This window comes from Orussus abietinus, unplaced genomic scaffold (genome assembly GCF_000612105.2).
Source record: "Orussus abietinus isolate OABI.00-Male unplaced genomic scaffold, Oabi_2.0 scaffold9, whole genome shotgun sequence".
Lineage (NCBI taxonomy): Eukaryota > Metazoa > Arthropoda > Insecta > Hymenoptera > Orussidae > Orussus > Orussus abietinus.
Window position 1 is genome coordinate 202,297 of NW_019396004.1, and position 23,235 is coordinate 225,531.

Genomic DNA, 23,235 nt, shown 5'->3' on the forward strand with positions numbered 1-23,235 from the left:
ATTACGTATGGCGAGGTATGGTAATATTAAGTTCGCCACGGCCTTGACGGGCTCGTTACTCTGGATTACGAGAGGACTGCCGTTTGGACGTCTTTCGGCTCCTCGAGACGAGCGGGTAAACCGGCGAAGACGCGACGTCGCCCCCGTATATTTCTCCGGCACCTCCGCGTGATAAATCGCAGACTCGTTTAGCACGCCGTTAATCCCGGGAATATCCAATCGCACCCAATCATTGTGCTGTCGCCATTAGACAACTTCGATTTTTCAACGGCGCGCATAAATCCCGGAATTCTCGCTCGCGCCTGATCATTGTGTTGTCATCATTAGGATTCCGCGATTTTTCCCTTTCGAGGTGTAGCGCTAATTGTTTCGAAGACGTGGGACTCGGACAGATGTCGAAAGCGGACAGGCCGATTACCTGCGATTGAAAGCGCGTTCAATTATACGAGTAATCGACTCTGTCGGGTCTTTGAAATTCTCCTCCGAGGAAGAAGGTCGGCTCGAAATGGCCAATTTTGGGAAGCAGGAAAAATTGACGATGGAGACCCCCGGGGAGTTCTCGCGGTTCCTGGCACGGTTTCGTGCCATTATCGGCCGTATCTGTACGGATAATGAGTGGACTAGCTCGGAGGATTTTTTTTTTCCCGAAGAACCGAAGTGTACGACTGTGCCATATCACGCGATACACCGGGTGGTCCGCATATTGGGACCACCGATCGATTATTGCATCGACTACGTACGTTTTTCTCGGACTGTTCATTATAGTTGTAGCACATCCACTCCTCGGAGCCTCGTCGGAATTAACTGCATGCGCTTAGTGTTTTCCGAGGCATCCGTATATAATTAACCATACGTCGAGCGTGTAAACGACACGGCTCGTAAAAAAGGGCATTGTAGAAAATCACTTTATCGGCCGCCCTCGGCACTTCACCCGGGACGAGGCGGAATTAATTAATGTTACCCTCCGGTCGAATCCTCCTCCTTTAAACATCCGCTCTTGTAAACAGTAATGAGGAAGTCGGGGATCGTTCCTCGTCGAAAGGATCGAGAAAGGCCGTGGAAAACGACTTTTGACGGCAATCGCTAGGAGGTTATCGGTCCAGTGGGCGAAAGAAAGTCTCGAGAAATTTCTAAGGTTTCGTAAACCTGCGATCGGTAGATTTCGAATGTGTAAACTCGCGTGACAACTTCCCGACGACGCTATGAAAAAATGGGGGGAAATGGTTCCTCTCGAAATTCTCAATTTCGGCGCCTCTTCGACTTGGGCGCGAAGACTTTGAAGAATCGAATCTAAGCTCGTAGAATTTCGGAGCGCCAAAGTCCTTTCTCTTTCTCCGCGAGTCCTTATTCCCGCAATAAACGGACTCCCGTTAACAGGTGAAATCTCCACTTCCAGGTAGAGAGTTTCCTGAAGAGCAAACACCCTACGGCGAGGGACGCGTCTTTCGTTTCGATTATCGAGTCGTCCGACGATCCGGCTCCTCGAAAAAAAAATATCCTGGCCAAAAAGGAACTCGAAAAAGGCAGGAAATAATCGAGGGAGAAAAACGAAGGGTCTAAACGGGAGATAAAAAATCATACGGAGGAACGGAGGACTCCCGCGGAATTCCCTTGACCTCGACGCCGCAGGACGCGGTTCCCAGGACTCCTCGAGGTGGTCCTTTTGGAGTTTCGAGGAATCGAACCTTCTCTCACCTTTTTTCCTTGCATTCGGCCCGAAAATCGAAAGGTCAGTGGATCTTCCGCGGGACCGAGCGGTCTCCGAAGAGGGAGTACGCATGTCGTTATGCGAGCTCGTTACATAAGCGGGATGCTGCGAGATGAGATCTCAACGGTTTAAGGTCCCGCGATGGAGCAATGCAGGCCTCCAAATTGCCGAATAATTTATGCCATTGCGACATCACCGCTCATGGGTGGGACTTTTCTTGCGCGGATCCGTCTCTAGAAATCTCCTCTTCTATGGCCCGACTTTGCGGCTTCCGCCCGATCTCTCCGAGAGTCTTCCTCTCGATCGTTCGTCGAAGAGTCTACTCGGAAAGGCGCTAATTTGCCGACAGGCATCAGGAATACATTTTTTTCCTTTTCGAACGCGACAGGGTCGCGACGGTTCCTTCGAATAATTTTTTCCCTGGATCGCGTAACGATTTTTTAAACATTCACGGCCGTACGTAAAAAATGAAAAAAAAAACGAGCGAAGGGAGCGGTCCACGAAAGACCGACCTCCTTCGAGAGCGGGGACTCCGCGGTCCGTTGGGATTGGCTAACCTTAATAAGCGAATATTCATGACGATGACTATCTGGGTATTAAGGCTACCGAAAGACCGGCGATACTCTTAAACGAACTCGTCTCGATCGCTCGAACATCTAACGAGCCAGATTCAAAATGGCGACTCGTCGTTCCACGCAAAGACCGGAGAACCGCTCCGCTTTCATAATTCTAACAAGCGTCACGTCTTTCGGCCAACCCTTTTACGGAAGGTCACGGCCACGGGGACGAGAGACGCAATTTTACGGGAGAATTACGAATGCGCGGAGTGATTTTCCTTCTCGGTGAAGATCCAAGGCCGAAAGTCGGAAGGGAATCGAGTCGTCTCCCAAATGGAGAAAACGTGCAGGAATTAGGCTGGCTTTGGAAACGACGATCGTGACATTGATCGTCCAGAGGTCCAACCCGTGGAATTCCCACGAACGTCTAGAGTTCAAATCCAGAAAGTCTAGAGCGAACCACGAAGGAACGCGTTCGAAGCGAAATATTTCGTATAAAAATATGAGTTTATTGTAAATTAATGCGAGGGCGACTTCCAGGCGACGAGACGGAGTCTAGGAGCTAGAAGGTGCGGCCGTATTTGGGCTGCGTCTCCTCGGGTTCGGGATGAGCAGCGTTGAAGACCAGAGACCTCTGGATGTCCTCGGGGATGGGAGGAGCCACGGGGAGGTGCTCTCCCTCGGGATGGAAGCCGTTCTCGTCGGCGGTGTAGGACACGGCGATGGGCGTTCCATCGGGAGACGTGTAATGGAACTGTCCCCTGGCGACGACGGCCGGGGTTCCATCGGGACCCACGGGCTGGGGCTCGCCGCTCTCCGAGGCGAAGATCCCGTTCTCGGTCTCGTAGCTGAAGGAATAAGTTCCCTCGGGAGCGATGTCCTGGGCCTGGCGAAGGATCGCCACCGGTTTCGTCTCGTGGCCGGGCTGCACCTGCAGGAGCTGGCCCGAAACCGCGGCCACAAGGGCGAGGGATGCGATCTGAAAACAATTTCTCATTTGACGCCTCGACGAGAGGTCGCTTATCGATAGACCGATCGACGTCTTCGGGGATTATTTAGCAGCTGATGTCAGATCTCGAAGACTTCGATCGCGAGTCCTTGCCATCGCGTGGGATTAATAGGGACACGCGAGGTGGAGGATACACGCCTTTGATCCTTCGTCTCCTCCTCTCTAGAATCTGTCAAGGATTAATATTCCGGCCTCGCGTAATTCGCTCCGAGGAAGGACTCCTCTCGAGATATAAAATATAACCACGCTTCCGGCTATTAATTATTCCGAAATTCTTGGGAACGTTGCCATTTTTGCGCGATATAAAAAAAATGACCATTAAGTCGGACTCGAAAAAATAAATATGTTCGAAGTTTTTTTTTTGTGGGTCCGCCCTCGGGGGGTGGGTGGAAAAATCGTCGGGAGGTTTTTGGGATTTTTTCGGGGAGTCACTCACGATGAACTTCATGTTGATCCTCGGGAGGTTATTTGAAGACTGAGCTGCCCAAATCGCAAATCCTCAGCTATTTATACAAAAACTTTCTATCCAAACAGGACGATTGCAAAACGTCGGTGTACTTTTTCGAAAGGACCACCACAGTCGTCTTCGGTCGGTGATTGGCCGCCATCGGCTCCGAATTTCGGCCGTTCCGATCGATTCGCCCCTGGATTCATCTTCCTCGAGACTGGGGGGAAAAAAAGACATGGAGAATCTTGAAATAACCCAAAAAACTACATTTACTAAAAAATTAGCCACCTCGATCAACGAGTCTTCCGATTAACCGCTGAATCTTGTCAAATGAATTTTATGGATAAGCGATTTTTCTTTCATTCTCCGATTTTATATTTCTCCTTGTACAAAACAGAGAAATTGCAGAAAATCCTAAAAGTAGGAAAATCCATTCAAAATAGAGTGAATAAAGAGTTAGAAAAATTGCAGAAATATTTAAAAACAGGTGACGAATTTTATTCTTCGCGGAAAAATATTTTCAACGTCAAATTTTCATGTGAAATAGAGAGTAAATAGAGACGTATGAAAATTCGGCTTGCAGTATCCCATTGACGCGAGTCGATCGTGAGAAGACCAAGTCGATTGCATAAGAAACCGATTTTGACGAAAGGTCACGGAGAAATCTTTTTTTCTACAGGAAACCGAGCGAGCGCAAAAAAGAACGACGTAAGAAGGAAGAGCGGGATAAAAATGGGGAAAAGAACGGAAAGAAAAAATGGCGTCGATTCCGTAACCGGGATTTCTTATGCATTCCATCCCATTCCTTCCCATTCATGTGGGCCGATCGTGAGAAGAGCTCACTCAAGGTGATCCTAGAGGATCGTATAATAAACCGATTTTGACGAAAAGGCCACGGCAAAATCACTCGATCGTTTTGCATGGAATTAAAAACCGGAGTGGAATTATGGAGTTTAATTATTCCGCGTCAGCCCCTCGAGGGATGGAATTTTTTGTAGGAGCTAAGACCCGCTTTTCTGTCAAATATATAAAAACGTCTCTAAGAAACTTATTCCATACATTTGGCAACGATATATTTGTCAGCGATCGCAAACGATACGTCACTCGTTCGCGATTAATTCTATCTCGCGATCTCCTTAAATTAATGAAAAAATCGAAAAGGGTCCACACCCTCGTTATCATTTAATATTGAAATCAGTTAATATCCTCGAATTATCGAATATAAAAAATTGGAAAGAATTTTAAGGATTTTTTAGGGAAGGTGAATCTCGGTCTTTTCGGTCGATCGGATCGATCCGAACGATTGTATAACCGATCGGTTCGGTGGAAAGGTCAAGCTAGGAGAGATGGCACCTTCGGTGGGACTCTTCCTCCGAATTTCGCCGGCATCGTCTCCTTTTTTCGGGCCGTTTTCCCGTCCCCCTCGGTCGGTCCATCGAAAAAAGTGGGGTCGGGCCTCCAGCCTCCATAAATGTCTGGCCCGGCCTGCCGAATTACCAATCAAGTGCCAAAAGTCGAACGATTTTCGAGTCTCTCCCGGTGATCCCGCAGCCTTTTCTCCTCGCCTGCAAGATGAAGTTCCTCGTGAGTAAACTCGACAAAAAGAAAATAGTTTAAACTCATTTTTCACGTACCCGATAGTCCTCCACGCGGTGAGATTATATTTCGACCTTTTTGGATATAAATCGATCGGCAATTTTTCCTAAGAGGGAGCTCGTCGGCCTAATTTTATCTCGCGCATATCTTCTCTCCGGTGAGCCCTTCTTGTAATTACCGCAATTACCTTGGGTGCCTTTACGAGATTTTTAGTATCTCCTTTTGACGACGCGGGAGTTGCTTAAACGTTTCCTCACTCGGGGGTGCGGTAATTGCGGTAACGCAATTTACTTACGCGCTTTGCACGTACTCGGAAGGAGTAATCGACCACCAATTTACAGTCTACATGTAACCCGGGTAATCCTCGCGAGGAGCCGAGCTCGTTGCGCATTTATTTATTATACGCGCATCTTCGATTACTTCGCGAGTAGGTAATGCCTCTACTATTCAGACCGTCATGACTCTTTTGACGGCTCAAGAACGGATTCTCATAATTGCGATAAACACGGAAACGATAATTAATAGTCAATTCGCGTCGAAGACGGCTTCTCGTCTCGAGAGACTCGTCGAGTCTCGGTACAAGAACAATTTTCTTCTGCTTTACCTCCGCGAAATTTCGAAGTTTCGCCGAAAGTTTCGGAATACACGAGCTAAACATAGTCGGTCGGAATGAAATGGCTGATAAAATAATTTGAAGAGCACTTTTTAAATCGATATTTCATCGAACAGATCGTATCCATGGCCGTGCTGGCAGTGGCTTTCGCCCAATACGGACAAGTCCCGGCCTCGGGCCAGCCCCCGATCGCGATCCTGCGCCAGGCCCAGGACATCTCTCCCGAGGGTTCCTACAACTTCAGCTACGAGACGGAGAACGGAATCGCGGTTTCCGAGTCCGGATCTCCCCAGCCAGCTGGACCTGACGGGGAACCAGCTGTAGCCGCCCAGGGCCAGTACCAGTACACGGCTCCCGATGGAACTCCGATCTCCGTCAGCTACGTCGCCGACGAGAACGGATTCCAGCCCCAGGGCGAGCACCTCCCGGTCGCTCCTCCGGTACCCGAGGCCATCCTGAGGTCCCTCGAGTTCAACGCCGCTCATCCCCAGGCCGAGGAACCCGCCACGCAGCAACGCCACCGCCAGTTCTAAGGCTCCCTAGAATTCAAGGAATAAACTTACCGACCAGGAATCGAAAGAAGGCATCGACAAGTCCAAGGACGTCGCGAGGGATTCCGGGGGTGAATACTTGCGGACGACGACGAACCCCTTGTGGCAGTTCAGGAGCAAAATTCGAGTCAATCGTGACGCGAGGCGAGATCCCCGAGAACCAGGCGCTCCGAATCCCTCATTCCAGATAGCACCTGGATAAGAGACATCAATTAATCGATTCGCCATCGATAGTCCAGCCGACGAAAGCGAGAGATCACCTGGAAGCTGGATCTCCTCTCACCGGAGACGATCGGTCCCGGATCGGGATCGTGAAAGGGTACAGGGGACCCCGATCAACGATTAGCCAGGATCGATTTATTGTTGGTTTTGGATAATTGCCGTTCGCCGATGTGTCCTTTCCGCGGCGATCGGGGATGGAAGATCGATGGCGCGAGCGATTCGCGCCGATGGCTCGATTCCTCGTTCTTCCCATCGTGGATGGGACTTAATTCATATTCTCCTCGGTTATTAACGTCAGGACGTGATTCATAAGGAGAGGAGGCCTCTCCGTCGAGGAATCCTTCGAGGAATCCCTCGAAAGGACTTGGACTTTCGGCTCTACTTTCGATCCTCTGTACAGCGCGACGTGCTTTGCGATTCTGCAAGCAAGAACCACAACTTTTGCAAATAAACAATTTTTAAAAGTAAACCCGCTCTCCCGAGGTCTATCCCCGCCTGGAAGAAAATTGCGAAAAGGTCGGAAATGCTTGGAGGCATTTTTTTTTTTTTATTGAAAATTCCTGAACAGTCGCAACCCACGCGGCGTTGCGTATTCGTTGCGGATTCATCGCGGATTCGTTGCACGTTAAGCGAAAGCAACCTCGCGATCCGGGAATATGGGGGATAATAAAACCGAGAGGGAGATTACGATGTTCCCTTTTTAAAGCCGAGGATATTGTCGAAACCGGTCGCGTGGTTTGCGATCCGAAATGGTCGTAGATACCGGACTCTTGATAGCAAAGACCACCGCGAGACGATGGGAATCTGCGAGTTAGGAAAGGCGCTCAGGGAGTAGCCTGTAATTTTCAACCTACATCGCGAATCGACCATAACTCCTGTACCATTGTTATTCGAAAGAAGCTAAAGTACGTCGCTACGAAATCGAAGTCCCTATCGCGGGGGCACGAAGTTTCCCAACCTACCCCGTCGAAGGACGAACCGACGTCACTTCGAGGCATTGAAATCTCCAGAGTTTCCGCCGACGCGCTTTCTACCGAAATCGATTCTAGCCTTTCGAAAATTTACTTCGGCTAATTTCTATCGAAGACGAGTTTTGCGAGGCATCGGATATCGAAGAGAAATCGGAAAATCGAAAATGGACGACGGCGGAGGGAAATTTGCGCAAACCAGGGAATCGGCCGGGGTCTTTACGAGCGTTTAGGATCACGCTCGGCCGGGATTAATTAAAGTTAGTCGAGGCCGTAAAAACGGCTGAATTATGGCTCTAAGATCGGTCTTAGGTCCGCGTTATGGTCGACTCGGGTCGATCGTTAATCGGCTCGGATGATCGCGGCCGAAGAGAGAAGAAGTTCGCGGGGCTCTTAAAAGCGGCTCGAGATGATGAATGCCGATCCGAGGGTGGGCACTCCACTCTTGGGAAACGGTCTTCGGCATTGCTGGGAGGTTAGGTTGCACCTTGAAGACGCTTACCCACCTAGACCCCACCCCGCCCGAAGTCGCTCCGAAGTCTCTTCTTCGCGAGGAAACGGCTTTTTAATGTCAAGGCGCCATTGTCCAGGACACACCTATATCGTTCCCTTTGTCCTCCGGAAACGAGCATTCCTCCCGCTGGAAAACTCCTTGGACGACCCTTGTCGTCCCTTGGAGTCGCCTGATGGCATCCAAAAATTCAGGATCGTTAAATCGTCAAAAACGGATGCGGACAAAATGTAGAAACATTAATCCTCGGCTTTTTTTCACGAAGAACTTGGACGATTTGTCGTAAGACAGTTTTTTTGTTCCGGTGCAGCGGTAATCGCCACCACGCGTCGCTCGACTTCCTTGAGAGCGGACCTTGCATGGATTTTCTCAGGAAAACACAATGGAGGTGGTTACCGAGGATAAGCATCTTTCTCGTTATCACCGCCAAGGTGTCTTTCGCGGATTCCTGATGAACTCCCGAAATTAGAGTCCTAGCGAGCGTAGAAAAAGGGACCGAAACTCGGAGGGCGCGCACAAAGAGACGATCTGCGTCATCGGGATGTCGCAAGGACCTCGATCGATCTTCGATCGCGGCGGGCAGAATTGCATCGGTGAAAGGAACACGCCCTAAGACGATCCATAACCAATCCATAACCGATCGATCGACGCTGGATCACCTGACGACTTTATATCGCGGATGCACCCAGACGCGTGTTCTCGCCTAACCCACCACCCGGACTCGCGCTCGTCCCACTTGGAAAAAGACTCGGCGAGTCCTTCCGAAGGACTCCCCTCCTCCTCCTTGCCGAAGAAGACGCGCAAGAAGAGTGGCGAGTACTATAAATTCCGAAGGAGGTACCAAGCCAGAAGGTACTCTTTCCTGTACCGAGGACCACGTTGGACTCTGGCCAGTAATCGATAATCACCGCAGATTCGCGCCCCTCTTGGCAGAATTGAAGAAGGAAGAGATCTCATCCTCCAGGCGTTCGAGTCTCCGCGCCGAAGTGCAACCCCGCCAACCATGAAGATACTCGTGAGTGCTCTCCTCGGGGTCGAGGGGCTTAAATTGGGTTGTTCGTAGAATGATGACCGAAACCTTTCATCGTATTGCCGACAGATCGCCGTGCTTGGTATCGTGACGGTCGTTCAAGCCCAGTTGAACAGATATCCGCAGTATCCTGATTACTATGGACGCCGGTTCGCCATTCTTCGCCAGACGCAAGACTCCTCGCCGGACGGCTCGTACACCTTCAGGTAAACTTAAAGAGACAAGAAAGATACAAGACATAGTAATTAGCGTAAATAATCCAAGACCTAATCCTAAAAAAAAAAATCGCCCAAATCGGTATCGCCAATTTTTTTTTCTACAAAATTTATCGCCCAGAATAATTTCTCCCGCGGATGTCGGGGTCTCTTTGACGGGGGATTAAATTGTGCAACGAGTACACGTAGGTCGCGTGACGAGAAGATGTAGCCGGGGTGAATGGTGCGTGAAAAGTGTGTCAGTCGAAATACGCGCGCGAGCCCGAGGAGGAAATAATTATTCTCGGGCTTGTACGAAGCAAGAGAGGCCAAACTAAAATGGACGCAGCTGGTCCATGATCGAATCTATCTAGGATATTTTTCCCGGACCGAAAAATCCGTCCTTTCTATTTTTTAACTCGACATTCGTGGAGCGCGATTTCAGGTTAGAGTCTCTCCCGGCGCACCTTCGATACCCCGTTTCGCGTAGCCCGTAAAACCAATCGTTAGCAAAACTGAAACTCCTAAACACTAATCCCCATTACTTTGCCGTAATACCCCCTTTGTCGCGTTTCATGGAGTCTGTTGCAACTCATTTCGCAACATTCATCTTCGCTTGTCCATCCTGCCGCCATTAGAGACCTTAAAGAAACTTTCCGTTATGCCTCCGAATTCTAGTCGATGACTTCCTTTCCGGGAAATACGAAGAAGGCGAAGATTGATTTATTCCTCCGAGTTATCTTCCATTTTAATTTTTCCTATTATCGGTGAATTTATTGGCGACGCTCCTAGGAGAGACATAAGAGTTTCCGGACGTCTTGACCCTAAATCATTGCGGAATCCATTAACAGTGGATTCTCCAGAAACTCGGCGTTCATCGTGTCGAGATCCCGACAATGGCTGACAGGAGGCACGCTAATTTCCTCAGATATTGATCTACTGGCGTTTGCGTGAGCAACCTTTCGGTTGAGTGAATCGATTTCAAACGCGAAATGGGACGATATTTTCTTCATTTTTAATTCTTGCCGTTTCTTTTTTATTTCAACGGCAATGGCCCTGGTCAAAGAAAAAATCGACAATTGGACAATTTTACAACGGTCCACGATACCGAGCACGCGTGCTCTCGCCATCGCCAACAATGGTCGACGCAAGGCAGGATAATTAACGCCGATGTTAATCGTCGACATTATATCTACGTAGCCGTATGGCTTGGCATAATGCGTTGCGCAATACACCAATTACGATTGACCTACCTGCTTAACAACGCCTCGAAACTCACTTCGTAGGGATCTTTTCACTCGCCCTTTCTCGATTATCTCCGTTCCCAGTCTCTTCCTCCTCGTCCTCGCCGGCGTCGAATTTCCCTGAAAAATATAAGACGCGGTAAATTAATTTCTTCGTCTTTGGCAAATTTTGTAGAGACATCGAAGAACGTATTTTCTTCGAGATTATCGAGTCGGGAGGCTCGAGGTGGCGACATCATCGACTGGCAAGTACCGACTTCTGTCCTGGAAAGCCAAGGCGCGCCTCGACTGACGCTTAGACGCCACTTGACATTAAGACAATAAATCTCAATTACAGCTACCTGCCGTCAGTGGAGCTGATCCCGCCGGCTGATTGCCTATTAACTCAGGCTACTTTAACTGTCTTTCGATCTAAACGTCTCGTCACTTCTCGGCGGAAACGATGCACTTCCTTTCGCGCCTCCGATCCCGATGCTTCCTCGAACGAGACCTCTGGTTCCGGGGCGACCGCGTCTCTCATCGTTTCTCGTTCCTAGGGGTGCCGGCTACCCTTTCAGAAATTCCAGCTCCCTCTTTTCTGCGTCCTGAATAATTAGAAACGTCGGAGAAAAAATAGAGGTCTAATTATTGGAGGAATTTTTACCTTTGCAGTTACGACACGGAGAACGGAATTTCGGTGGCGGAGCAAGGACAGCCGACCAACCTAGGGGTGGCCGGACAGGGCGAGGTCGTGAGAGGACAGTACAGCTACACGGCTCCGGATGGCACTCCGATCACGGTGACATACATCGCCGACGAAAACGGGTTCCACCCGAGCGGAGCCCACCTTCCGACGCCGCCGCCGATTCCTCCTGCGATTCAAAGATCCTTGGCCTACAATGCTGCCCATCCGGAAGAAGACAATGGCGTTCCGTACAGGAGGTTCTAGGGTCTCGCCGAGCCGGAAAACCCGGCAGAATGACATCTCATCGCGACCTCCCGGCATCCCTTTCGCGGTATTCTTCCGATTTCCCGAGCTGGGAAACCGCGGGGTGGCCGTCCGAGATTTAAGATGGCGTCCGTCCAGCGGACGCGGCAAACCGAATAACGCTTTCGACTCTCCGTTCGACTCTGTACAGCGGCGGCGAGATCATACGACAATAAAGATAACCTCTGCGTTCTTCTCGACGAGAAGTTCCAGAAATTAGCGTTGCTTCGTTTTCGTTAACCCTTCTTTCGTGATATTTTTACGATTTTCTTCATCGGGGCGAACCGTCCAAGAAACCAACAGCGATCAGCGGCGCTTTTGGGTAGGATCGATCGCCGCTTATCGCAACTTTCTTGTCCGAGATTTGAAATTCTGCAAACGCAGATACGGGGTTTACGCAACTCGTTCGATAAATTAATGTATTCGCGTCCTATGAGGCGGCGGCTGCGTGACCCGCCATACATCGAGGTGCCAACCGTCCTGCAAAGTTAAACGAGGATATTACGTCCCGATTTATTAACGCCAATCCTGAATTAAGCATTACGCCTTCGACGCGTCTCTTTGCCCCCTGATAAATCGTAGCTGCGCCCAGTTAGGAAATTCCGGAGAAAAAAAAAATCACAACGATCGATCCGCGTGATAAAAGGGAAAAGTATTATTAATTTTCGTCGCGATTCGTCGGGAGGCCGAGACTCGTAGACTCTTGAATGACAACTCGAAATGCCAGGATAACATTAAGTCGGACGTTAATCGTAACATCGCCACTAAAGGTGACTCCGCGACGTGACTCCAATTTATCCGAGTGTCGTTTCATTCCGTCCGACGAGCTCGACTCTGAAAATTAATCGCCGATTTATTAATGCTGCACCGCCATTTATTATCCCTCGTTAGACGCTTTTTTATTTCATTGGCCAGGGTTTTCGAGGCTCTTGCCATTGATCTCGAGTTTGCGGGAAAGCGGCGAGGCGGCGGGATTTTCAGCTGACAACTCGAAATGCCAGAAGCGTATTAAGTCAAACGGTAATCGTAATATCGCCGCTAAAGGTGAGCCAGTGAAAGCAAATCATCGCTCTTCTTTAGCGCTTACGTAACTCCTCGCGCGTCCCGAGACGTGGTGCACGCGGGCGATGTTAATTGTCGAATTTATAGAATGCTCGCAATTAACGTTAATAAGTCGATAAGGGGCGCGCAACACCCACGGGAAACCCGCGAGAAATTTTCCCTTGAAATCGTTCCCCCGACGAGAGGCGATTCTCAATCTAAAGTGTAAATTATCCGTAAGGGAGAGTTAATTGAAGTCTCTCGCCGGCAAATAGGAAATTCTTGGATAATTAATCCCACGGAGAAACGGCGTTTCTTCGGCGAGGACGACGTAAAGTCGCGGGATACAATTTCCCAATAAATCCCGCGACGACTCGATGCTCCATTTTCGTGAACGATAAACGATTTTCGGGGTTTCCGAGCCTTGGCCAATGGGCCTCCGTGCGTGGCGAGGACGCGGTTTCGCGAGTCGCGCGATTGTATGCAAAATGATTTTTATTATTTCACCCGTGGTCTCGTTGGGACGTTAAATGGCGGGGTTAAGTAGCCCTTCCTTTCCTTGGCCGACCGCGACGCAGGATGGAAAGTGGCCGGCGACCTCTATCGCTCCTATATCGGCGATAGGATCCACCTGTGCCCGATTAACACTGGCGGATAAAAAACGAGAATGGCGAGATAGAGAGGATTCTCCCGACTGCCCTGCTGACCTGGCCCAACGCAAAATTAATTACCGAAACTCGAAGCTAGATTTTTCTCCGGACCGGTACATTTTTTCCGCCCGCCGTCTTTCCGCTTCAATTTCGGGAGAAATTTCCTTCTGGCTGGAATCGACTCTGCGAGCCATCGATCGGCATTTGCGCCACTACGCAGCGTTGGGTGGGACGTTGGGTGGAACGAGCTACGTCACGGTTCGCACGGGGCCGGGCAGACATTCCCTGAAAAAGAAAGAGTTATCATTGACGTCCTCGTTTCTAGATGAGAAGACAAAGGAAGTGGCGGCACTCGAGATCGATGCACCTGCCACGAGATAGCGGGGAGTCGCCGCTTCTACTCGAAGGAAATAAACGCAGGAATAATGCGAGGCGTAAATCAACCCGGAGGTCTTGTCTCGGGGCAGCGAACGTCTCTATCACCGGGCACTCGCTTGCCCTCCCGTCAAACGGGAGGAATCCTTATCTTCGCTGGACGTGGGCCCGATAATTGACAAACGAGCCGCAGCCTCCTCGGGGCGTTTTCTCGATCCAATATGCCTCGAGAAAACGCAGGGGCGCAATTGGAAGTCGGTAGTTCCCTAACCTCCGGGGCCAGGATCGCGGTTTGCATAATTCTCGGAGAGGATATCTCGCCGGGAGGACCCCGAAGGTATGCGATCCGCGTCTTTGTAGGCTGCGAAGATGACGAGGCATACCTAAGTCGACGTGGCTAATAAAACCAGAAAGGTCAGGCCGGGTTCAAGTAACTCTTAGGTTCTCGCCGCACCGAGATCTGGAGCTCGCCAGATCTGGGCCCGCCACGTGGAGCGAACCGCACCTTTTACCATTTTCTTCCTGCTTCGGCACCGAAAAGGCGGACACCTGAAACAAGAACTCGGACAAAAATTCAGGGAGCATCGTGCCCTACGTCAGGCAACGATAAAAAATGAGAGTACCTCGTTCGCCGCTCCTCGAATAATTTCCTCTGCCTCGTCGCGCTTTTTGGATAGGAAGGAATATCGACCGCGGGATCAAGGCTCCCGAGTCCGAGAAAATTCCCTCGGATGAGATTTGCGCAACCAGCCTCCCTTTTTTCTGGCGGATTAACTTTTCCTCGCAGGCTCGGTCAACCTGCAATTATCACGTTCCATTGGATAGAAATGAAAATAAAGGGGGAGCCTTAGGGCGATATCCTTTGAAGACGCGCTCCATAAGCGCTGCCACGGAAAGCCTCGAATTCGCGTTCAGTAATTTCACATCTCGGACTGCCATCACGAGCTAATTACACGTTCGTCACCTCCACGTCCGAGGATCGACGGTTATTTAGTCGGCTTCCATTCGTCGGTCGTTGGCATTTTGAGGAAGGGCAGTTCCAGCTCAAAAATCCGGTCTCGGAAACCCGGAGACAATGGACGGGCGGCCGTTTGCATAATTTTTTTAGGAACGAGCAACCGCCGTGACTCTCCGCGAGAAAAAAGTTAAGACGACCGAGGAACGACCTCCCAGGTCGGAGGGTAGACTTTGGGTCATGAGAACTCAACGAGGCAGTCGAGAATTTTTTAGAGGGGTCGATGACGGTTTACCGATCTTTAGTGTCAACGAGGTATTTAACGCGACTTTCCCAATGATCGCGCCTTGTAAGCGGATTACGGGGAATGTTTCAGAGGCACGTAATCGCGGGAAATAATGATCGGCCTGTCCAAGTGCAAATTGTGAGCGAGCGTGGCGGTCTTTTAGGATGAACGCATATTAAGGAACATCACTGGTCGAGCAAGAGTCCTTGTCACGGCTCCGTGCAATCATTAGCGGTAATAAATCGCGGACTACCACCTCGACTGACATTTCGCGAAACGGACACACCCACTCGTTGAGGTCTCCGCAAGAGTCGTCCTCCCGTCCCGCCGCGTTATTAAAATTACTCCTATAATTTCCCTGAAACCGAACGCGGATTAAAATAACGAAGATTCGACAAAATGAAACTTCCATTAAAAAAATGGTATTTCTAAAAATATCGACGACTTTGCGTCGCGGAGGCGACGAGCACTCCGGGCACCGCGGGGCCAAGATGGCGGACAGCGATCAGCTGTTCCGGTCTATACTTCAGCTTCCAGGGCCTCTAAAACCCAAAGCGGAGGACCTATCGACCTCGCTTCACCTCGAACAATCGTCGTTCATCTCGAGGACGCTTCTTCCACCGACGAAACCGACTCTCGAGCGATCCCCCGGCCTCGTAAGCGGGAAAACCGCTCCGTATCGTCCTCTTCTCACGCACACATAGCCTGCGACTGGCCTTCCACGAACTCCCAGAGGCTGTATCCTCTAACCGAACCTCTTTTTCACGCGTGTGGATGTGAGCAAGCGACCGCACGGCATTCGTGCGCCTAAAGGCGAGCGCGCAAATGCAGAATTACGAGAATGGAAGGGAAAGATCTGGGCGTTTTCGTATAAATGCCGGGAGTGCTCGTCTTCAGGGCGCAGATTCCATCTGATCCGATCGAGTCCACCGAGTCCGTGGCAAATCAGCGTGATGTATTTCGTAGTGAGTGCACTGTACACCCAGGGTTCTGGAAGAAAATTCAAAATAGGCATTACTTCATAAATCCGTCCACTAAGGGTTGAATTTTTTTCGCGGGTTCTCGATACCTCTTTGACTTGGATCTTCGCGGTCCAGGATTTTTCTCAAAGGGGTGTGTCTTTGCAGATCGTCCTTCTCGCCGTGGTGGGCTGCGCCCTTGGACAGTACGGAGGATTCCGAGGATTCCCTAATCAGAACGCTTTGCCGCAGACCACGAGACCGCAGTTCCAGCAACCGCAGTATCAGCCCCAGTACAGGTAGGAGAACTTCTTAAATGCTCATAACAGAAAATAAAAATTTGCAATTTGTCATTTTTCTTTTCATCGCGTTTGATTTATGGCAACTATGTCCGACTGGTCATCGACGCCTTCGCCGAGAGCGCTCGGCCGACTCTTGCATAATTATTTTTCCGTTCCTCGCATATTATTTATGCAAAACTGGTGCGTGGGCGAGGTTCGATATGTCCACTCGCGTCACATTGTTAGCTTCCCGTGTAGATACTCGGCGAGATAAAGTCGTCTTTTCCTAATTACGGGGATGATTTACGACCGTATTACGACGCGGTGGGTCGACTGTAGGAAGTGGGAGAATAAAGGACTCATTGTAATTTTTGATGGATGAACCGAGGGAAAGGTCTTATTCAAATTTTCCAGGGGTGTGACGGGATTTAGCATGATTTCCCTATTAATGATATTAACTCAAGGTATTTAAGTGACTAGCGGTGAAATCATTCACTCTTCCCAAGGCGATGATACGATCGAGCATGCTTCGATATATTTAAATTACCGTTCTCTCACGATTCAGTATACCGTTTAAAATTTTTAAACAGCGGTCCCAGGGGTCCCCAGATAAAGATCCGCAGTCAGTATCAAGACATCTCCCCCGATGGCTCCTACAGCTGGAGTTACGAGACCGAAAACGGAATCTCAGCCTCCGAGACCGGGACTCCCAAAGCCGCTCCTGAGGGTCAAGCCGAGGTAAAAGCCAATTTAAAATAAATCAATATAATTAGAACCGTTCATCTTGAACGGGAGCTCTTCGTCGATTCCGGGAGTCCTCGGAAGAGGGTGAAAATTAGAGAGCGGAATAACCTGTCGGTTGATTTTTTCCCAGGTGGTCCAAGGGCAATACTCGTACACGGCTCCCGATGGAACGCCGATCTCGGTGCAATACATCGCGGACGAAAACGGATTCCGTCCTCAGGGCGCTCATCTGCCGACTCCACCGCCAATTCCTGAGGCCATTCGTCGCGCCTTAGCCGCTAATCCGCCCAGGAACGACAACTCCTACGACCAGGACAACAGGCCTTACCGGCCATCTTATCCCACTTACGGCAACAACTTCCGCAGATTTTAGTCGCCCGTCCTTCGTTCATCCCTGAAAACGAGATTCCCAGCGTGAATTTGCACGAGAAACGAGTAGGAGGAATACTTGCCTCGATATCCCGTAGACTATGAATCAGAAGATCAATGGAATGGAATTCCCTCTTCTTCGTCATTTCTCGTGCCAGTTCGCCTCCTTTTCTTCCGGCCTCTCTGCGCCGCCGTTAATCTGTGATTAATGACCATACCGATTTGTAATACGTACATATAACAAAGACTTCTGCACGGACCTGGTCTATTTTATTTCCCCTTGATCAAAGAAACGTCAGGGAGCGTCAGGATTTTGATTATTTTAAAAACTTCCTCGTGGAGGATGGCGATGAATCCACTGCCAGGTGGAGGGACTACCGGGTACTACCGGTTTTGACTTTTAGTAGATGGGAGTGTTTGGCCGCAACTTATTAATACGTGTCCAACTAACGGGGAGTCATAGTTCAAGGAGACGTTCTCGTGAATCATCCGGACACGTGCGAAAGAGTCGATCTTAGGAGCAGAACAATGCACGCCGAAGAGGATCTTTTCGTCTCTCCCCTGGAGAGTGAAAGCCGACTCTTTGGTTGCGCCTGAAAAAATGGAAAAATAATGCAGAGCTGCCGGCGCACCTAGGCACGCACCTCGGAATCGCTCTCCCTCTTATTTAAAAAATAAAATTACCAAAAAATAGATGGCACGTTAATTCATGGGGGGAGCAATCGATGACCATCTCTCGTTCCTCCAGACGCCGCGGTACATCTCTGGCATTTATTTCCCGGCACTTCCACGAAACAATGAACGGTGTCTTCGTAAAGCAGATCGCAATCGGCGCCTCTCTTCTCCTGGTAATGCCAGCGGAATAATTTTCAGCTAACTTATGGGGGAAAAGGTTGACAGGAAGATGACGCGGTGGCGAAGGATCCCGAATTTGCTCCATTTTAAAGGCGGGATGGATGAATAAAATCGCGGAGGAAACCCGATTTCCGGCGGCCCTTCCGAGCGTAACTTCTTATCGCGGATGGCGATCTCTCGGAGGTTCTCTGGGGTCTTTTCTGGTCCACGTGGAGACGGATTCGCAACTCCATAATTTACAAACAATGACGCTCCTCCGGCATGCTGTGAGCGCCCGATGAGTCGTGGATCCATGGCCGGAAAGGGGAAAAAAGAAACGAGTCCTCTTCTTGGCGCTCGAGCGTCATCCTTATTACGCCTCGCTCCGGCTACGGGCAACAGGGCGGGCCGAGGAGGTGAAAGTGCTCTACGCATCTTGGCATCCTCCATTATTTTTCATTTTTACCTTATATACCGGTCAAGGACCAACCGACATAGCCCCTCTAGTGTGGGCGGACGTGTACCTAAGCGAAAGGTTGGCGCATCTTCGGCTCATCGCCCCGAAATTTTGACCTCGAAATCCGGATCGGTGACCTCTTCGACTCTCCTGCTTAGAATTTCTCCACCTAGAATCAAGAGCTCTTTCGGTTATTCCTATCTCTACGCAAAGAGGGAGTTCCTAAAATTACGTAGGGTGTCCTCCAAGGAGCGCCAAAACGAGACCGAGCCTGAATCATTTTTATGTACTTACTCATGTACGTAGATATTGGGAATTCTTTGTTTTAACATTTATTAATTTGTTCTTCTTATTTTAGTATAGTACAAGAAAGCGATTACAAGAAGGAAGTTTGTGGAACGTCATGGCATTTTTAAGAGCAGCGGTTCTTCAGGCCGTGCTAGGAGCAGGTGACTCTTGGGTGGCTGAAACGAAACGATTAAGGGAATTAATTTATTTATACGTGATATTGGTTCCTTACGTGGAATATCCTTCTGTAGGCACCTTTGTAAGAATTTTCTAAAGCAGTGGCAATGATTCTCATGTCTCCCTCGATGCTCCGGGCCCAGTTCTCCGCGTCGCCTATCTCCTTCAGGGCACTCGAGAAGGATTCCACCAAGTTCAACCAGGACTGGGTCTGCTTTGCGAAATTCGTTGCACTGTGTTGCAACTGTTTAGCCTCGGCATCCAACTTCTTCTGATTTAAGTAAGCCTGGGCAACCCTACGACCCGAAAGTTTTTTTACTTAAAGCACTACACAGAAATGATCCAAAATTAAAATAAAATAATTACCCAACGTTAAGGTGATCAACTAGGGCTTGCGTCAGCTTGTTCGCAGCTTCGATCGCCTCCTTACGTTTCTGTTCTACAAAAAAAAATCAATGGTAAACAATGATCTTAATCGTACCAAAATCTGAAAGCACGTAACGACATACCTTGCCTTTCTTTTCTAGCAGCTTGCTTGCTCTGGTGTTCTTTTACGATCGCAGATAACATTTTCCAACTTCTTAATAAATCTCTAGAAATTATTTGAATAAAAAACTCTCATACTTATCTGGACAGAAAAGAAAGCCGAGAGCAGCTACTGACCACAGATACGTAACTTGCAGGTAATTGCGAAACGGCGCCCTCTACGTATTAAAACATGTACATAAAAATAATCCATCCCTCTACTACAGTCAGGGTTGGTAGGTTTCCTGTCTATTTATCCTATAGTTTCCGTTCTTTCCACGGGAGCGGGCTGCTGGTTGGTCGGTTTAAATTAGACTGCAAAGAGGCGTTTCTGCCGATTAGCAGCGTGTGGCGACAAACTGCCGCGATTTCTCCGACGCGGCATTTTGTATTGTCGGGTATCGTCAAATTGAAAAAATCCGTTAACATGAATCCAAGTGGTACGAAGACGCATAATTAATTGCAAGTAAAGAGGAGGATGTCCGAGAATTGAAAATCTAAAAATTCCGTATTCATCTTTGCGACTAATCTAAGAAATTTGGAACGGAAGCGTTTTGGAGTGAGAAGTGCATCCGCTGGTTGTTTCTAAAGTTACTTTAAACAATTTTAATAAAAATGACCGCGTCGCTATCGGTGCTGGCGACTCACGACGAGCTCGTGCGATGCACGAACGTCCTTGTCAATGGATCCTGCGAAGAAGGTGCGGAGAATATTATATTTTACTCTAACATGTTTGGTCCATTGAATTTTACTATTTTGTTTTGTTTTACTTTGAGCAGAGTTTCTTCGCTTTGCTATAAACCAAGAGGAAGTACGACAGAAATGGTTGGCATCGGTACAAGAGTGTCAGCGGCTACATTCCAGCCTAGAGAAGGCACATCTGGAAGCAGCCGATCTCGACAGGAAGCTGAGCCATGCCAGGAGGTTACTGGACGAGGAGAAGAGAAAACGGCGCATAGCAGAGGAGCAAAGGAATTCTCTTGTAAGAGAAATGCAAGAAAATGTATTTTTTGAGACTAGGACTTTGAAGACTAGGATTGCTTTAATCGGTGTAATTTTACAGGAGCGACAAATAGCACTTGCCAGGGATTTGTTGTTCAACGACGGAGGAAGGAATCTAAATGATGAAACTAGAGAGAAGTTGCAGTTTTTAAATAACACTACTTTGAACGGTCGTCATAGTAATCCCAACATAAAGGATCCATATACCGAGAAGTAACACGAGCAGACATTTATCCTATTTTTTTACTTTCCTGGAATGCTTATCTAATTTGAGATCGTTTACAGGCTGAATACTATAGCGGAGCTGGACTCCACCGGTTCCATTTTAAGCGATATGAGTTGCTTCTCAAAATCGGAAGATGACTTAGACACGAGTATCATTCTTCATCATGTCCAAAAGAAAAGGGAATGGAAGGAACATAGGCCCAGTGGCGAGTATTCAGCTAAAAAGAGAAGAAGCAATACTCAGAAAGTGACCGAGCTGAATACTTCGGATAGATTAGTAGCCACGACTACGGTGATCGTACCTAAAGAAGGGACCATAACGGCATCCTCTGTAATAGAGGCGATTCCTGGAGATGAAAACAAGAATCCCCATTCTCCTCATCGTAGTCCAAGGAAAAGACACAAGAGCGGAGATCGCAGCCGATCCAAGTTGGCAGAAATAAACATAAACAACGTAGACGACGATCCAATCAACATCATTGTAGGTATTTTAATTATTTTTCCAAGGTAACATTTTTTAAATAATTTTCTCATTTTTAGCCTTCGGCACCTAAAGCTGACATCCTGACATCTGGTTCCGAGTCGGAAGGAGTGTTCAAGCCGAGTCCAAACATCGGAGGCTATACTTTTCACACGAAAACATCGAGGGGCCACAGTTTTACCGCGAAAACTGTGATCAAGCCAGAAATATGTACTCCATGTGGTAAAAGGTAAAGAAAACGCGTAAATTTTATTACATTTAACAATGAGCTAATTTTCCTATTTCTACTATTTATAGAATAAGATTCGGCAAGGCAGCCCTTAAATGCAGAGATTGCAGAGCAACGACCCATGCAGAATGTAAGGATTTGGTACCGCTTCCTTGCGTACCAACAGGAAATACACCTACTCTGCGAGGTGCAGCTGTACGTACGGAATTGCCTTAAATCCTGACCGAATCCTTCGGATTAACGGATTTCTTTGCAAGAGATGAAAGTACAATTGTTGAACAATTCGTAGGGCACCATTGCGGATTACACCCCAATGATTCCACCCATGGTACCGTCCTTGGTAGTCCACTGCATCAACGAGGTAGAATTGAGAGGACTGAACGAGCAAGGATTGTACAGAGTAAACGGGGGCTCCGCGGAGGTGAAATCTCTGAAAGAAAAATTCCTGAAGGGCAAGGGTGCGCCTAATCTCTCAGAAATCGACATTCCCACAATTTGCTCGACTTTGAAAGATTTCCTCAGGTAGTCGTTCACCTTCCTCTTAACTCGTCGCAAAAAAATTCGACATTTGACTCGACGGTCACGAATTTTAGGACCCTTCGAGAGCCTCTTATCACCGTTGGTCTCTGGGCCGATTTCGCCAGAGCCACAACGATCGAGGACAAACAGGATGCGGATGCCGCGCTTTATCAAGCGATATCCGAGCTTCCGCAGCCGAATCGAGACACACTTGCCTTCCTGATCTTGCACTTGCAAAGGGTGTCGAGCACTCCGGAGTGCAAGATGCCGATAAGCAATCTGGCCAAAGTGTTCGGTCCCACTCTGGTAGGATACAGCTGTCAGGAGCCGACCCCCACCTCGATGCTGAGTGAAACGAAGAGCCAAGTGGCTGTGAGTTTTTCTCATTTATTTTAGCGGGACATCCGACTTAATTTTCTATCCGAAAAAATTCCTTCGACTCTGCAGATCGTGGAGAGCTTGTTAAAAATCCCTTCGGACTACTGGGCTAATTTTGTCAACCCCGAGAGCCTGAATGGCATTGGCACTCCGAAAGCAGGAGAACTGAGACACACTCCGTCAACCGAGTCTCTTCTGAAGAGAACCGTATCTCGAGGATTTTTTAACACTCCGTTGGGCTCGAGGTAAGACCGCATCCTTCGCCCTACATTATTTCTACATTCCAGGACTGACATTATTTTTATATCCGTATGTTCACAGCCGTCCTTTCATGAGGAAGAAAAAATATTTTGCTACGCCACCGTCGCAAAGTGGTTTTTGAGGCGGCCCAATTTATGATTTATAAATTAATTATATTCTCTATTATTACCACACCATGGGTCCACTCGTAGAAGTAAGTCTTCGTAATTTTGTAATAAACCGTACAAAGAAGTAAAGCGGGTAAAAGACAAGAGTTCGACGAAGAGGATCGCAAATCGCGCATCGATTCGGTACCTAAAGCTGAAATAAGCTGCTCCACAAGGATGCCCCAGAGAAGAAAAGAAAACTACTAACTAAGGAAATGCGGACGACGATTGCTCAGGAAGAATTTTTTTTCGGCGGGAAGTTCCACGACTTGCGGTAAAAGCCGCCGAGTTGGTCGTGTACGCGCCAGTTATTTATTACACTTTGTTTTTACCTTTTAACCCACTGCACAGCGTTCATTTCGTATTTTATCGTCCTAGGGTATAGATCCTTTTCTACACGAGGAAATATAAAGCTTTAAATTTGACGCTCTGTCT

The 23,235-nt window shown here is 48.7% G+C and overlaps 5 protein-coding genes across 5 annotated transcripts; 3 read left to right on the forward strand and 2 right to left on the reverse strand.

Moving 5' to 3' along the window:
* Positions 1 to 2,827: 2,827 nt before the first annotated feature.
* LOC105700742 (endocuticle structural glycoprotein SgAbd-1) lies at positions 2,828 to 3,971 on the reverse strand. Its single transcript, XM_012426892.1, has 2 exons — positions 3,711 to 3,971; positions 2,828 to 3,244 (listed from the first exon to the last, which is right to left on the reverse strand). Exons 1-2 carry the CDS (start codon positions 3,720 to 3,722, stop codon positions 2,828 to 2,830), a joined length of 429 nt encoding a protein of 142 aa, XP_012282315.1. The 5' UTR covers positions 3,723 to 3,971.
* A 1,323-nt stretch (positions 3,972 to 5,294) lies between these two features.
* On the forward strand, positions 5,295 to 11,834 carry LOC105700781. Its single transcript, XM_012426937.2, has 5 exons — positions 5,295 to 5,306; positions 6,048 to 6,457; positions 9,087 to 9,198; positions 9,283 to 9,419; positions 11,303 to 11,834. Exons 1-5 carry the CDS (start codon positions 5,295 to 5,297, stop codon positions 11,577 to 11,579), a joined length of 948 nt encoding a protein of 315 aa, XP_012282360.2. The 3' UTR covers positions 11,580 to 11,834.
* A 3,982-nt stretch (positions 11,835 to 15,816) lies between these two features.
* LOC105700940 (endocuticle structural glycoprotein SgAbd-2) lies at positions 15,817 to 17,537 on the forward strand. The gene is made up of 4 exons (XM_012427256.1): positions 15,817 to 15,890; positions 16,053 to 16,183; positions 16,756 to 16,903; positions 17,040 to 17,537. Exons 1-4 carry the CDS (start codon positions 15,879 to 15,881, stop codon positions 17,280 to 17,282), a joined length of 534 nt encoding a protein of 177 aa, XP_012282679.1. The 5' UTR covers positions 15,817 to 15,878; the 3' UTR covers positions 17,283 to 17,537.
* A 1,356-nt stretch (positions 17,538 to 18,893) lies between these two features.
* On the reverse strand, positions 18,894 to 19,702 carry LOC105700941 (biogenesis of lysosome-related organelles complex 1 subunit 1). The gene is made up of 4 exons (XM_012427258.2): positions 19,544 to 19,702; positions 19,401 to 19,473; positions 19,113 to 19,330; positions 18,894 to 19,033 (listed from the first exon to the last, which is right to left on the reverse strand). The coding sequence occupies exons 1-4, from the start codon at positions 19,602 to 19,604 to the stop codon at positions 18,999 to 19,001; spliced, it is 387 nt and encodes a 128-aa protein (XP_012282681.1). The 5' UTR covers positions 19,605 to 19,702; the 3' UTR covers positions 18,894 to 18,998.
* Positions 19,703 to 19,927: 225 nt separating this feature from the next.
* On the forward strand, positions 19,928 to 23,225 carry LOC105700939 (rac GTPase-activating protein 1). Its single transcript, XM_012427255.1, has 10 exons — positions 19,928 to 20,259; positions 20,339 to 20,541; positions 20,623 to 20,774; positions 20,847 to 21,267; positions 21,327 to 21,496; positions 21,565 to 21,691; positions 21,786 to 22,018; positions 22,090 to 22,387; positions 22,463 to 22,638; positions 22,715 to 23,225. Exons 1-10 carry the CDS (start codon positions 20,175 to 20,177, stop codon positions 22,773 to 22,775), a joined length of 1,926 nt encoding a protein of 641 aa, XP_012282678.1. The 5' UTR covers positions 19,928 to 20,174; the 3' UTR covers positions 22,776 to 23,225.
* Positions 23,226 to 23,235: the final 10 nt, after the last annotated feature.